The sequence below is a fragment of the Gymnoscopelus braueri genome (assembly GCF_963280865.1).
Source record: "Gymnoscopelus braueri genome assembly, chromosome: 13".
In the NCBI taxonomy this organism is placed as follows: domain Eukaryota; kingdom Metazoa; phylum Chordata; class Actinopteri; order Myctophiformes; family Myctophidae; genus Gymnoscopelus; species Gymnoscopelus braueri.
The window spans coordinates 12,818,242-12,834,756 of NC_137615.1; the positions used below are offsets into that span (position 1 = coordinate 12,818,242).

General features: G+C 42.1%; 1 protein-coding gene across 1 annotated transcript in view; it reads right to left on the reverse strand.

The window, feature by feature from the left end:
• Nucleotides 1-541: 541 nt before the first annotated feature.
• fbxl16 (F-box and leucine-rich repeat protein 16) overlaps nucleotides 542-16,515 on the reverse strand; it is a gene marked incomplete at its 3' end in the record, with an annotated part of 28,235 nt that continues 12,261 nt past the window's right edge. Inside the window, exons 3-7 of the mRNA XM_080446916.1 lie at nucleotides 11,823-12,065; nucleotides 10,111-10,376; nucleotides 5,482-5,566; nucleotides 5,000-5,063; nucleotides 542-690 (exon numbers count right to left, since the gene is read on the reverse strand). Of these exons, the coding sequence (XP_080303042.1) occupies nucleotides 542-690; nucleotides 5,000-5,063; nucleotides 5,482-5,566; nucleotides 10,111-10,376; nucleotides 11,823-12,065 (807 nt within the window). The remainder of the gene's footprint in view (nucleotides 691-4,999; nucleotides 5,064-5,481; nucleotides 5,567-10,110; nucleotides 10,377-11,822; nucleotides 12,066-16,515) is intronic.

Genomic DNA, 16,515 nt, shown 5'->3' on the forward strand with positions numbered 1-16,515 from the left:
CAACGTCGTTTTTCTGAAACCACTTTTTTTTTTTTTTTTTGCGAATAAGGAATGCGGCTCGCCTCCCCTCGTCAGTACCGAAGTTTTCGTTTCAGGCACCTCCTCAATGACGCTGGAACCCCTGTCCCATTGGTCACATAGCTCTGGGTGTGGGAAGTACGCAGCGATCATCAGCGTCTGCCCACCTCTCGCCTTTCTGTCTGTCTGTCTGTCCGTCCGTCCATCCATCCCTCCGTCCACCTGTCCATCTTGCCTTTCGGTCGTCCCCCTTTTCAAAAGGGGGTTTAGGGTTTTGAGGGGGTGGAAGGCGGTTGATGAAAATTCATGGCATTAAGCGTTAACGTCAGGGAGGGAAGGGCGGCATTTCGGTCAAGCCGGGTCTCAGCCGGCCCGGGCACTTTCCCTCGAAGATGGTGTGGGGTTTGTGGGGAGCGGGGGGGGAAAGAGCGAGGGGGAGAAGGAGGGGGGGGGGGGGGTTGGGTGGAGGTGGAAGGTGGAGGTATGGCGGAGTATCGGCGGTGTTCGGGTCGGGTTGGTGGCTCTACTCGATGACCATGCAGTGTGGCAGGTGCTGGGAGTAGTACTTGAAGAGCTCGGCGGTGGCTCCGGGGCAGTTGGTCAGCTCCAGCTCTTCCAGCTCCTGCAGTTGGATCAGGCCTGACAGGCCGGTGGTGGTCAGCAGGGGGCAGCCTGGAGCACACACACACACACACACACACACACACAGGACAATACAAAAGCAAAACACAATGATGATCATCACCCCATTATAAAAGGACAAAGTACTCAACTCCAGTACGTGAGTCAAATTCGAGATACTGTTAGTCAGATATTACTACGTGAAAGTCGCTCAGTCAGATTTGTACTTAAAGTACTGGATGGTGTACATGATTTAAAAAATACTTAAAAGGGGTATTTCACTTTAAAACGCTTCTGGGGTCGTTTTAATCTACTCTTTTCTGTAAACCCAAGACAGTAAAAAAATGAAATAATAATAATAAGAAGAAGAAAAATTTAAAATATGAATAAAATGAAATAAAATAAAATAAAATAGAATAAAACTAATATATAGTATATAAAACATGTCACCAGAACCAGGGATGTGTGTTTTCAATGAGTCTACATGGTTAAAATGGAGTTTGAAGTTCAATGTGGTTACTTATACTGTAGTAGGGGGCGTGTCTGATCAAATGATTGATGAATGATAAATCTAAATATATTAAAATATTGAATCTAGCAACTTAAAAACATATTTACTTATTAATTTAAGAAATAATTGTTATTCTTTTTAAAATAAATAAAGACGAACATGAATTGGAAAGAGGAGAGGAGTGAGATATTGGTGAGGGAATCAGAATTAGTCCATCCATGGTAACTGAATGGCTTCACATTGTGTGATACCTGATGTAGACACCAGAGGGCGAACTTGAACAGTGGGAGAAAGGCAATGCAACCATCCTTTCTCCTCAGCTGTACTATGTCATGACCTGAGGCCTCATTACTGAAACAAATCCTAAGTCTTTGTCCTATCTTATGCTAAACGGCAGAGATAGGAAGAATCATAATTGCCAGCTGTGCTCTATTTTATCTTAACTTTGGAATTCCTACCTGTTTTATTTATATTTGCATATGCCTTCACGATTAGAATGCACACAAGAGGCATTTTGATTGATTAAAGGACGACTTCACCCATTTTCTTCATATAATTGGTCCTCACTAATAGTCATTATAAAATGGTACAATTCTTTTCTACTCGGTCTGTGTCTTATAGGAGGGCTGTGGACACTTCAGAAACTCGCCTACCAGTGACATCATCGTTAGGCAGATATGTTTTTGTTTTTTTTCAAACAAGATTTCAAATTTTGTATTTAAATCTGAACTGTCCACAGCTCTCCTCTGAGACACAGACCAAGTAGACGAAAATGGTACCATATTATAATGAGCATTAGTGAGGACCAATTACATTTACCAATGGCTTTCTATCAGTGTCTGTGTTTTGTTTTTTATCAATGGCGGTGCTTTTTTTTTTATCGTTGTTCACTGTGGCAAAGGTTACCTTAAGAGTAAACGAGAAAAAAGAGAGTGACCTTTAATGTGTTAGCAGTGCTATAGTACAAATACCTGGCTGACTTGACTCCTGTTTCTCCCTTCACAAATGTGTGTGTGTGCGTGTGTGTGTGCGTGTGTGTGTGTGTGTGTGTGTGTGTGTGTGTGTGTGTGTGTGTGTGTGTGTGTGTGTGTGTGTTCCCTGGCACAAAACATTTTCAGATGGGGTGGTCCGCGGCCAAATACATATCAATTTGGGGGTCCTTGGCACGAAAAAGTTTGAGATCTACTGACGTACATTCAATGTAGTTGCTACAACAGCGACAAGAACGTCCGCTAACAAACCGACGCCCACGGCTTGTGAAACCAATCATGTCACCATCCCAATATGAAGCACCACCCTATTGTCTTTGCATTGGTTCTGCAATACGTAGCTATAATTTCTTTTAAATATCTGAATTGTTTCCACCCCGTTTTAGTCGCTACATAGAATTTAGATGTCACCTGACGTATCAGTAGACGAAGATCTCCATTCGTCTAGCTCTTATTTCTTTTAAAACACAACTCAAGACCTTTCTGTTTGCTGCTGCCTTTGATTGAGTTATTTTTCCCTTTTTTTTCTCTTTTCTCTTCTCTGCACTGTAACTGCATCTATTCATTTTTACTTTTGTTTTATGCATCCTAATGTCATTTTATAATTGTATTATTGTGTTTCCTTTGCTTGATGTTTTGTGTAAAGAACATTGAATTGAATAAAATGGCCTTGCCTTGCCTAGCTACGCGAGACTAACACACAAGTAACACAAGTATTTTTTTGTGATGAGAGAGCAAGTCAACAAGGCTATTTGATTTGTGCTATGGTAGTGTCAGGGCTGGCAGGGACTTTAACGGTTTAACATCAAACCGTTAAAGTCTACCATACCAGCCCTGACAAAAAGGGATGGTCATTTTGTATTTTAAACAAAATGTAGACACAAAATGTCATTCTCTTTCTTTCCATTAACTTTTAAGGTAACCTTTGCCATAGTAAACAACAATACTTGTGTGTCTGTGAGGACGCCACAGAGGATGACATGTATTGTCTACACATTCTGTATTATTCCCATCAAAACATCATCATTTTCAGGCCTTAATAATCTCTCAAGCATAGAATTTCTATTAAGATTCATTCAGGATTCTTTATTGTTACGTTCCATTATAAAGAGGGTAGAATTATTGGCTTTCGGCTCCTATTGTGTCTCACCCTAATGAAAATAACATAGCTGCCATTTTAATTGTTAGCAAGAAGAATAATAGCAATATTTTTAAATGTAAGGCGGGTACTGTGCCATCCTAAATACTGTGATAGCTAATCCGATCTGAACATTGAAAACCTAGAAAGTTTCTGTAATGTTACAAACATTAACATTAAAGGATGACTTCAGCCATTTTCAACCTATCTTCATATAATTGGTCCTCACTATATTATAATATGTTATATTTTTTGTCAACTTGGTCTGTGTCTCAGAGGAAGGCTGTGGACAGTTCAGAAACCCTCCTACACTTTGACATTACTAACACACATCTACAGTAAGAGACGCTGGGTATCCATAATAAGAAACTGCTACACCAATGGATATTTCAACAGACTCTTTAAAGGTCATTGAGACACGTCCCAATCAAACGTAAGAGCAAATCTGTAGCGATTTATGTAGTAGTAATATATACTGTATACTGTATATTGTGCCTGACATCATAGACTGGCCTCCAAGTACTTTGTGCCTGAAACCTGAACAGGCACATCTATTAAAAAATAGCAGATATACCAGCTCACAGCACGTCACTTCGTGCCGCTCTGCGAGCTTGTACATCTGCTATTTTTGAACATTTTTGGAAAATCTTTAACACAAAACCTTCTCTTCTGGGGGTCCCTGGCACAAACATTTTCAGATGTGAGTCCGCAGCCAAATATCAATTATTATTTTTGTTGTTGTGTGTCTATGTCTGTTTTTGTTAGGGTATGAGTGTGGAATAGGACCCAAAAGCAGGGTGCACAGGCAGGCAAGGTTAAATTCAAAGGGTTTAATAACCAAAAGGGCTGACAAAACATAGGCAAGAACTCGACCTAATACAGAAGGCTCACAGCTTAATCGCTAAACTCACGCTGACACTAAAACCACATACTGACAAAGAACTGACAACACAGGGGAGTTTAAATAGACACGGCACTAACAGGACCCAGGTGAATCAACTGACAATCAACACAGGGATAGGCTGGGGCAAACAGGACACAGGTGACTAGGGTTAACAAATAATCAGGGTGGAGAGACAAGACAAGATATTTTATAAAAAAGTACGGTCGTCTACGTAACTTTCTCTATCCAGCAATTCCAGCTGGCAGATTCGTAGGGAGGCAAACTGCATCCGGGAGGTCAATGGAATGTATGGCAGTCGATGAGGGCCAGGTGGACCAGCTAATGAACAAACACTATTTCTGAACGATTGAGACCTTTGTAAAATACTCGGTCCAGGAAAATGAAAGGAGAAATATCACACATTTGTTTTCTGCTGTGTTGCTTTTCGATGTACACTGTGTAATTTTATAGAGGTATCTAAAGATCACAAAATGCGTTTATGAACGTGCCAAAGTGTTGATCATTGACAGCCTGACAACCAAATAAAAATCAATTTGGGGGTCTGTGGCACGATAAAGTATGAGAACCACTGCACAAGGGTTCAAGTGGAGAGATGGACGCAAGCTGCAGGTAGACATGGCAATTTGCCTTGAATGCTCATTGAGTTCATTCAGTTCGGGTTACCGGTTCAATGCAATGGTATACACGTCTGAAATCCTGGGTGTTCTGTTACGGGTCCATTTTTACACACTCAGAGTTAAATGAGCGTGTGTGCAGGAGGATATGGAGGAGGAGGAGGAGGAGAGGGATGGAAACAGGAGACGAGAGCACATACATACCTGCGAGAGACAGCAGACGCAGACTCCTCATACCGAATAAATGCTGTAGCCCGAAGTCCTGCACCTACGCACATAGTCGTGCACACACACACGCAGACACACACACACACACACACAGATACATGAGCTTTCTAATGAAGCCACTTAGAATTGGAATAGCATATCGTCTCTGTCGGATGGAAACCTCATTATGTCCAAAACTGATACTTTTCAGGATTCAAGTTCAACAACAGCAAAATTAGCAGATCTACAAGCTCAAAACGTGTCGCTTCGCGCCGCATTTCGAGCTTGTGAATATGCTACTTTTGATGCTTTTGCGTGACGCTGTAGTATGATCAAGTAGGACGTTAAATTACGGGGAAAAAATAAATACATTTAATTAGGAGACAAGAGGTTTCTGCCCCACAACAGTGAGAAGTTGCATGTTCTATGTACTAGTTGCGTGTGTTTTGTGTGCGTGTGCGTGTGCGTGTGTTTATTACCTGACAGCACCAGCGCAGGTAGAGACTCCTTAGTGACGACATGGTGGACAGGTAACCCAGGCCTGTGTCTGTGATCCGAACACACCTGGAGTAGAGACAAAATACTGTCATTCACACCTTCCAATACTTTGATACGACTGCATCTGATTAACAAAGAAATAATTATATTGTATAGACCAGTTGTTCTCAACCTTTTCAGGCCGCGCCCCCCCCCCCCCCCCCAAATAATCATATTTGAACTGCGGACCCCCCACCCTGATAAGCACTTAGAATCGTAGGAGTTGAGGCATTATATCTAGTTTGACTACTTTGATAAATATTAAAATAGCCGATCTACAAGCTCACAACGCCTCGCAACACGAGGCGTTGTGAGCTTGTAGATCAGCTATTTAAAAAGAATTTGCCTCTTTCTTATATTATTTGACAATTTGGCTCTGTTGATTACTTTTGATGCAGTAAGGTTCTTTTTTAATTTAATTTCTTAATTTGTTTTTGTATTAGAAAGGTCTTAAAAGTCCTTAAATCGTCACTTTACTGTCATCTGGGGACCACCCCAAAATCATGTGGGGACCCCCCCCCCCCGACCCACAGGTTGAGAACCCCTGGTATAGACATTCAAACGTTTTCTGGTGAAACATAGATCCTTACAATACACACCCACACATGCACACGCGCGTACACGCATGCGCGCACACACACACACACACACACACACACACACACACACACACACACACACGATATAAATGAGGATTGTAAATGAGGATTGTATATTCTGGGGTCCCAGTCGTGTCTGTCTCTGTGCTTCTACCTTGTAAACTCATTGCTAAATAAAAGGATAACATTTGCCAGTGCAAGCTAACTGATGAGCGCCTACGCAGTTTTTACCTGAGCTCAGCGCAATCCCCATCATCGTTATTAGAGCGCTGTTACTCTGCGAGACACTCTGTGTCGTGATTTATTTTCAGCCACCTCCCACGTGCGGCGCAGCAATATTTTATAATGACAGGAATCTATGGGGAGCAACGATACGGGAGCACTGCAACTTTCCTCCCTGGAACTTTTAGATCGCAGGCAACATACTGTACACACTTGGCCTCATCGACGGTAATATTGGGGATCTCATATCCATGTTGCTGTTGAGGCAAGAAGGTTCCGAGGTAATTTGCTGAAAAAGGCAATTTCATGCAAAATGTATGAACTCATAAATGTCATTTGCAAAAGTCAAGTCTTCTACTGATAGGATTTTTTGCTGGGTCAGATAATGTTTTTCTACACTACTGACTGTAGTACACTCTGTACAATATGTGACCTGCTCAGTCAGATGGCAAGAAAATCCAATAACAAAACAGATGAGGAGGGAGACCACTGTACAATGCAAAACAAGTGTTCTAATGCCTTCAAATACTTATTGTTTACCATGCTTATCTAGGCACCTGAACACAAAAATGGCTTAATTAAGACCTGAGGTCGATTCTACACATCCTACAGTTTTCAGTTGCTATATCAGTGCTCAAACTTTTTCAAGTCAAGGATCCCCAAGATGATATGTATTTTGCCGCGGACCCCAATCTCAAAATATTTTGCTCAGGGACCCTCAGCCCCCCCAGGGACCCCCAGAAGCAAGTTAAAAAGGTTCGCTTTAAAACATGTATGCAATCAAAGATTTGCACAAAGTTTCATGATTTAAAAAAAAATAGATAGCAGATCTACAAGCTCATAGCACGGCACAAAGTGACGCGCTATGAGCTTGTATATCTGCATAACAGAGAAATGACTATTTTGCTGCCTGAGGAAAAAACTTGGTCTCCCTCCTCATCTGTTTTGCACTGGGTTTTTATCTGTTCTCATAGCTTATTGCCTTAGCGGTCTAATGACATGACATAATGTGGCATTATGTTGGTACTTGGCGAGCTATGTCAGTATGACACATTATATTATCGACTATCACCAAGCTGTACAGTATAATGTGCTGCCTTGGATGACATGATCTCCATATTGAGACTGCTGTCACTGCATGATGTCACCATGTTTGGTGAAATTGCTGCTCCATCACAGTTTGATGAGCTGATGATCCTGCGATTCTCCCTTTAACTCTCTGTGTGCCCTGACTCCTCAACTGATCTGCATCAGACACAGCAATATTTTATGATAATTGCCTTTCATACAGTGTATCAATTTAGGCATTTAGCAGACGCTCTTATTCCAGAGCAATTTACAGTAAGCGAGGTGAACACAAGGTAATACATCACATGCATAGAGGCAGTGTAGTGCCTCAGAAATCTAGGAGGATCATAGGTAAACCAAGAACTATCATCAGTCTAAAAATACATAATATGTACATTGAAACTATACAAACTATAGGATGCCAGGTCAACGAATGAACCTGGCATCTGTCTGAATAACATGCTATCTGAATTTCATTTTAACTTTGCATAAGACTGCATGGTCGTCAAGGCTACGGCAAGCGCTGCAGGCTAAGGTGGAGTCTGAAGAGGAGAGTCTTTAGATTACGGAGCGAGTCAGCAGCTCTATCTAACTGCAAGGGGGAGTTTGTTCCACATATGTTTCTGTTTATGTTGTGTTTGGATAAGGCCCCCAAAGGCAACCTTAACAATAACTAATCTAACATTAACCCTAACAACCTTGTGCACCTGCAGTGAAATCAAATAGAGGAACAAAAATGTTGTCCCCAATAACATATTGAGTCATCACTGGTCCAAAAGACCAAAAAATGGGCTGCACAGTTGGTCATGTTCATGGGTGGGCAGCCGGTAGGGTGCAGGTCATCTCTGTAGGGTGGAAACCTCATTATGTCCAAAACTGTTACTTTTCAGTATTCAAATTAAAAATAGCGCAAAACATTGCATGCGTTTCGAGTTTTGGATCTGCTACTTTTGATGCTTTTGTGTGACGCAGTAGTATCAGTATGATGAAGTAGGGCGTTAATTTACGAAAAAACACAAAAAGTTTAAATATGGAGATAAGAGGTTTCTGCCTGACAGCAACGTCGGTCCTACAGGTTGGTCAGGGTCAGAGCGCATGTTCTCCAGGGAGAGGGATAGCGTGTTCCAACGGACACGTTACCGTACACGTTCTCCCAGGCCCTGTTAGGCCTGTCATAATTGTTAGGCCTGTCATAATTATTACCTAATGCAATTATTTTTGCATAATCATCACACTCGTTTCCATGCATCTGTATAAATTATTCTGTTGAAAATCAGAATAATCGTGACAGTCCTAAACACTGTTCGGTGAAAAGAAGCGTCTTGGTCAGGTGACTAGTATCCTCACTCCTCAAGCCCCTCTCCTCTCCTCTCTCAATTCTCAACAATGTCCGGGTCACGGCTGGAGGACGGAGGAGGCGAGGAGACAGAAACATTGTTAGCCTCATAGCATAATTGTCTAAGTCATATTTTCAAGGTTTTCAGAAAAGAAGAAATGAAAAATCACTCTCTGCCAAAGTCATCTAGTTGACTTAAGAAATTATGAGAAAAAAACGAATTCAGCCTAAAGGTCCTTACACACCGGCGAATATGCGAATATACGCAAAATTCGGACTCGTTCCGAATAATTAAAAGACGCTTTTTCGCTTCGCGAAACTGATGTGGACGCTTGCATTGACTTTATAAGGTTTTAAAAAAAAACGTATTTATTCGCATGAAGAATTCGCCCCGGTGTGTAAGGACCTTTAGTCATGTTTATCTGCCTTTATATATATCTGCCTAACTCTACTCTCCCAACACTGATGATTCATCCTGCCTTATTGCCTATGTCCTCAGCCTATCAGAATGCTTTTAAGTCACAAAGTTTACTTAAAATGACTTAGGCAGGTATTGATTTTGGAAGCATTAGAAGCATTCTGATAGGCTGAGGACATAGGCAATAAGGCACAATGAAGCAGCAGTGTTAGGAGAGTAGAGGTATAGGCAGAAATGTCAATTTGGCCAAAAAATTACTGACCGATAGGCAATTATGCTATGAGGCTAACGAAATGAGAACCGGAATTTGGCTCAGGAGTATGAGAGGAGACACATGGTTGTCTACGCCGTCCCCAGACCAACAGAAGGGGTTGGCAGTGACAGGGACTAGATTGGCATAATGACTAAATTGGGGGAAAAAGAAGAAAAAATACATAGCCAAATGTGACTCATGACCAGTGTTGCCAGATTTTGTGAGAGAAATAAGCAACCAGTTATATTAAAACAAGCCCAAAAGAAGCCACTATAGGCCGCACAAGCACTTTCAACCTAAATCGGCTATTTGAAAATAGCTGATCTGCAAGCTTGTAGATCTGCTATTTTCAAAAAGAAATCTTGAAATAAAATCTCCTGGCAATGAATATTTTCAGATGGGGGTTAGGAAGGGACAAATACAAATTAATTTGGGTGGTCCATGATGACATAAAAATGTTTGGAGAACCACTGGTGTAAACAACATTGGGAAGCAAACCCCAAATAAGCAACTACACTTTAGAAACAGGCCCAGAAAACCACAACCCGCGACTACCAACATTTACAAGGGACTTGTAAAGCCCAAAGTCGCTTATGATAAGCAGACATGGCAACACTGCTTATGACCGGCGTGTGCACACACACACACACACACACACACACTACACTGACTGACCTGTCCAGCACCAGCTCCTCCAGCTTGTGCAGGTCACACGCGATGTACTCCAGTGCCATGTCGGTGATGCGCGGGCACCAGGACAGGTCCAGGCTGCGCAGCTTGCGCAGGTTCTCGGCCACCAGCTCCACGCCGTCGTCCGTGATCTTGGAGCAGCCGGAGAGGCTGAGGGCGGTGAGGTTGGGCAGACTGTGCACCATGTTCACCACGCCGTGGTTGGTGATCTCCCAGCAGGAGTGCAGGCGCAGCGTGTGGGTGGTGTAGCCCTGGTGGTGGGGGGGACAAAGATGTGTTATGTTATACCAGTGGTTCTCAAGCCAAGGACCCCCAAATTGATGTGTATTTGGCCACGGTCCCCCCCCCCCCCATCTGAAAATGTTGTGTGCCAGGGGACCCCCAAAAGAGAAGATTTTATGTTAAAATAAAATTTAAATTATTCAATATTTTCCAAACATTTTCGATATTTTTCAAATATTTTCAAAAATAACAGATGTACAAGCTCGCATTGGTGATGGTATATTAACTACTTTTTCTGGGGACCCCCTGGAACAACCCCCCCCCCCCCCTGGTTGGTTCAAGCTCACTATATAACTTTTTCTTAATTAATAAAATGTAATTTTGTCCAATTTGTATGGTAGAGTATGCTTATACAATATAACTAATACAACTGGTGTGGTTGCATTTTTGTCTCCCTGCTCTTCTAAATTTGAGACATTTAGATCGTGTCAAAGGTCATGTCTCACCTAGACACAGGATCTGACATGAATTTTCTACCTGATGGTCAAGATTCAATTTATCCCCTGAGCAAGCAAAAAAAAATCAGCACTTGCACAGGGAAAAAGGGTTCAATTCCGGGGTAGAAGAGGAAAGTTGCATAGTGCTGCTTTAAGTCTGTATTACCAAAGCTTATGACAAAATGACTAGGCTACATTGGATCCATTGGAACACAGGTTCTTTTTTTCATTTCCTGAAAAGTAACCGATTTCCGGCCGGGTTTCCGCCTGTCAGCGACTATATTATATTGAAAAGCATTTATGTCAATGACGGCCAAATGTCAGCCAGGTCCCAGATGTGGAGGTGTAGAACAAGCTGACAAATGAGCATGAAACAAGAATACAAGCAGCCATAGACCATATTCACACGGCGGCCATATTGGAATTTAACATTGAAAGTGCCGCCACCAGGGGTGGCTACTTTCATTGACTTCATAGAAACATGGCCGCCGTGTGAATATGGTCTATTCTTCGTCGTCGCAACAAACAAAATACACACTGCCTGCATGGGTTGCGGGCCGATTTAAAGGTGCGATCCGTGACTTCCATTGAGAAATCTCCCACATGAGAAACCAAAGGAGTTGCAAATACCTCTTCTCTGTGAATGGAATGGAAAACATGAATGGACATGAATGAATGGAAATAGCCGATCTACAGGCTCAGTTTTAAGCTTGTCGATCTGCAATTTCCACTTCATCTCCATTTCATTTGTTTGAAAATATATGGACATTTTTCAACATAGAAATAATTATGACGATTATGCAAAAAACAAAAGTGATTATGCAAAACAAAATTGCGATTTTCTCAAATAATTGCGATTAGGCGATGATGTAATAATTGTGACAGGCCTACACGTAAGGGTCCGTTTGGTTACATTTGCACACTCTCAGAGCTAAATTGACCTTAGTTAGCATCAGTAACAGTATATCCAGGCGTTACCTGTTTGGCTGTGAAGTAGGCCATGGCCGTGTCGGTAACGTGATAGGCCTGCAGGCTGAGCTCCGACAGGTTGGGGAGGAGCTGGGAGATGGCGGCGATGGCGTCGTCCGCCACGTTGATGCAGTCGCTGACGCTGAGCGAGGTGAGCCGGGCGTTCAGGCTGGACCACAGGCCCGCCTCCGTGAAGTCGTTGCAGCCCGACAGCTCCAGGTGCATGAGGCCTTGCATCTGCTCCAGCATCACCTGCAACAAGACGCCAAAAAGACACACACAACAACAACAACAAGCGTGTGATTCTCATGATCAACACATACACACACACACACGGAAGTAACCGCCGTAATCTGAAGACGCCACCTTAGTCCGTAGCACTTGCCCTAGCCTTGACGACCTTGCAGGCTTATGCAAAGGCATTTAAAAAAAATTAGATAGCATGTTATGTAGACATATGCCAAATTCATTTGTAGACCTGGCATCCTATAGTGTGTATAGTTTCAATGTACAGATGAAACTTTTTTATATATATATATATATATATATATATATATATATATATATATATATATATATATATATATATATATATATATATATATATATATATATATATTTTTTTTTTAATATATACTGTTTAGACTGATGGTTCTTGGTTTACCTATGCATTTGATGTATTACCTCGTGTTTACCTTGCGTCTGCTAAATGCCTAAATAGTAAATTGTACAGTGTAGGTGTATACAAAGAAACTAGAGGTGCAACATCGAACTAATCGCATTAGTCCATTATAAAAAAATAGTCGCCAATCGATCGTTTGATAAAATAATCGATTAATGATCGATCCCTATTATGGCATGTCATTATAGGCAAAAAAGAGAGAAAAAAGTGAAAATCTTGAAAATAGCATATCTACAAATCTCACAGCGATGCATTTTAGATCGTGCTGACGCAAGTCCTACATCATATATATCGTGTCTGTTGGGTGGAAACCTGTCCAAAACAGTTACATTTCAGGTTTCAAATTCACAAATAGCTAAAGTAGCAGAGCTCCAAGCTCAGAACGTGTCACTTCGTGCTGCATACCATGATACCATCAATGAGTGACATCACAGGTGACCGATGTCACGCAGGTTGGCCACACAAAGTCTGAGTTCCACATTGGAGCCATGCCGTTCCCATGTGGATCCAGAGATCCACACGATGATCTCCTGGTGTAGAATCGGTGAAGTTTCCTTTTAACACTCCAAATTCTGCTGTGTATAACTGCTAACCTCAAGCAGGACCAAAGATAAAGTAAATAATCTCTCAGTCTCTCTCTCAGTCTCTCACAGTCTCTCACAGTCTCTCTCTCTCTCTCTCTCTCTCTCTCTCTCTCTCTCTCTCTCTCTCTCTCTCTCTCTCTCTCTCTCTCTCTCTCTCTCTCTCTCTCTCTCTCTCTCTCTCTCTCTCTCTCTCACACGTGCCCCAGCTTGGACACATGTTGGCTACAGTAGGAACATTACAAGATTGATATGCTTTGGTTTGTAAACATTATTTTATAATAAACGGGCAGAGACACGTTGTCTTACACGTAATCATGTATAAAAAGAGCTGAAGAAGTAGTTTCCATTCATTCTGGCATCAACATATAACTAAAACGAGGTTATCATGTAATCCTGTCATTCATTTAGCTGATGCGGCTAAACATGGAAATGTGGTTTCCAAAATATTAGATCCGTTTCGTTTAATCTTTTAATCTGGCGGTTCCAGGCCAGTGGAGTCAGCTTGTGGTAAGGTCATTAGTTGAGACGCTGTTGTGGCTACACAGTACAATCCTCCGTGTCGATTTATCCATTAGTAACTCTGGGTGTGTGCGTGTGTATAATGGGGCCTTCTTCAGGGTCCATTTAGTTACACTTGTACACGCAGTCAAATTAACACTCAGGATTTGACTGTGTAGGCGGAGGCACGGTGTGTGACCCTCATTATACTTTGTTGCTCGATAAAAGTAATGGAGTTTCAAGTGAAAAAGTGAGGCTGGGTTTGATCGGTCTATAGAGTGCAGAGGATCAGGGATTTCTGCTGCGCCAGAATTCATCTGTTCATTAGGGATGGGCCGGTAAGAAAAGTTCAACACGTTGTGAGAGAGATTTGGTGTAGATGGGGAAAGTTCAGAGCCAGTGGTGGAAAGTAACTAAGTACATTTACTTAAGTACTGTACTTAAGTACAATTTTGAGGTATTTGTACTTTACTTGAGTATTTCCAATTTCCAATACTTTTACTTCTACTCCACTACATCTTGGATCCAAATATTGTACTTTTACTCCACTGCATTTATTTGAAAACTTTAGTTACTAGTTACTTTATTTTGATTATTTTTACAAAACACACATTAACCACTTCAGCCCTATATACATTTTGGCCATTTGAAAATAGCCGATCTACAAGCTCACAATGCGTCGCGATGCGACGCATTGTGAGCTTGTAGATCTGCTATTTTCAAAAGATTTGTATACATTTGAAAACTTGAAATGGGACATTTTGCATAATGAGTACTTTTAATTTTGGTACTTTAAGTACATCTTGATGCCAATACTTTTGTACTTTTACTCAAGTACATTTTGTATTCTGGATTTTGACTTGTAACAGAGTATTTCTACATTGCAGTATTGATACTTTTACTCAAGTAAAAAAGTTGAGTACTTTTTACACCACTGTAATCAGAGCCAACTCAATAATCAAATCTCTATGCGATGTGATTATTGTGTGAGCGTAGTTTTACCAGTGTGAGAATTTGTGACCACCTGGATTTAAAGCTGGGTTTCCCACATGAGAAACAACACTTCTAGCACTCAGGGGGATCCCCCCCGATTCCCCCATCCTCCTGGCCTAGTGAGATATTAGGCTTCTGGGATTCAGGTATAGGGCTATTAATCTGCTACATGAACATCATTCTTTCTCAGAGTGCATGCGCATCGTGCTGTGTTTACCAATGTATTTGACTGTGTGTGTGTGTGTGTGTGTGTGTGTGTGTGTGTGTGTGTGTGTGTGTGTGTGTGTGTGTGTGTGTGTGTGTGTGTGTGTGTGTGTGTGTGTGTGTCTGCGTGTGTGTGTGTGTGTGTGTGTGTGTGTGTGTGTGTGTGTGTGTGTGTGTGTGTGTGTGTGTGTGTGCGCGCGCTCGTGCGTGCGTGCGTGTGCCTGATCGCACGCTAATTATACAATCCATGCTGATCACACAAAAGCTTTCACATAAATTCAACAGCACCTGCGCTGTGTGTACAGTCAGTATTTCCATCTGCTGCAGGGCAGAAGATTATTCTCCCGGGTCTACGACGCAGCCATTGTCAAAATACATTTCAGGTTTATGCTGTAATATTACGATTTTTTAATGCACCACTCACTCACCATATTACCGTTTGATCACGTTTGAATTATCCTTCCCTCGCTATTTCATCAGACGATAAATGACTGCCGTAACACTAACTGTAACAGTTAGTAGTGAAGCTAATAGTGAAATGTAGCCAGTGAGTGAGCTGAGAAAAACAGTTATCGTGTAGAACACAGGCGGCATAACACACTCAGAACAAATGATCAGTCTTTCATAAATTAAGAACGATGGGAGAGATGGAATGGAGCTGTAGATCAGATGTAAGTCGAGTTATAGTCAGTTGTGCGATAGCAGCGTGCAGATAAGAGTTTGAAAGCGTCTGTTGCCGAAAATCTGCCGTTGAATGGGCGGTGGGTGCACTGTCGCGTCGGGTCGCAAGTTGTAGGGAAGCGTCGAAAGCTTTCGACCGTCGGTCGGATAGCAGCGGGCTTGTTGTTGAAAAAGACATTAAGACATCTGGGCTATTTTTAGCCCCAGAGTAGCCGTCTGTCGGTGTCGGCTCTCAGGTGCATTCAGCAACCTTTTTTCACACCATCCAATCTACTGATCTCCCGACTTCATTCGATTGCCAGTCTGTAGTAATCTGTAGGTGGAGATCTACCTTAAGGGGCATTGTCCTCAGAAAGTGTTTTTTGGAGTGGAGGGGCGCTTTGTATATCATTGCTGCCGGGTAGAAACCTCATATCTATACAAAGTAGCAGATCCGAAAGCTCGAAACAACGCGACCCGTGTTGAGCTTGTCTGCTATTTTTTTATTTGAATCCTGAAAAGTAACAGTTTTGGACATAATGAGGTTTCCACCCGACAGAGATGATATCATGTCCCTCCAGAGTGCTCCCGCACGCAGCGTTTATTGATACGTCCAACATTTAAACCTGTCAGCCGCTGCTGTAGTCTAACGTCCTCGTCATCTGCGTTATCAAGCAGCAGCAATAAAAACATGGCAGTCGTGTCAACAACAAAAAAGGCCGCCGACCCTCCCTGTACTAAAGCCTGATTTATGTTTGGGGGCGAAACAAAGTGCTGCGCTCAAAAGGGAATAAATTATAAAATACAACGTGTGTAAATACCTGTATGTCGTGAACGGTTTAATCTACACATTTTGGTTTAATCACTCAGTTTGGATTGATGTATTCACGTCCTACTTGTACATACTTTAATAAGGTTGAGTATTATGGAGTTGGGATTGGAAGTGCTCTATAAACACATCATCCTGAGATACGTTACGTATACATGCTGTGTGTGTGCGTATGCGCGCGCGTGTGTGTGTGTGTGTTTCTGGCGTACGTGTGTGGGAATTGGGGGTATGTGGCACACATATCCGTGTAGA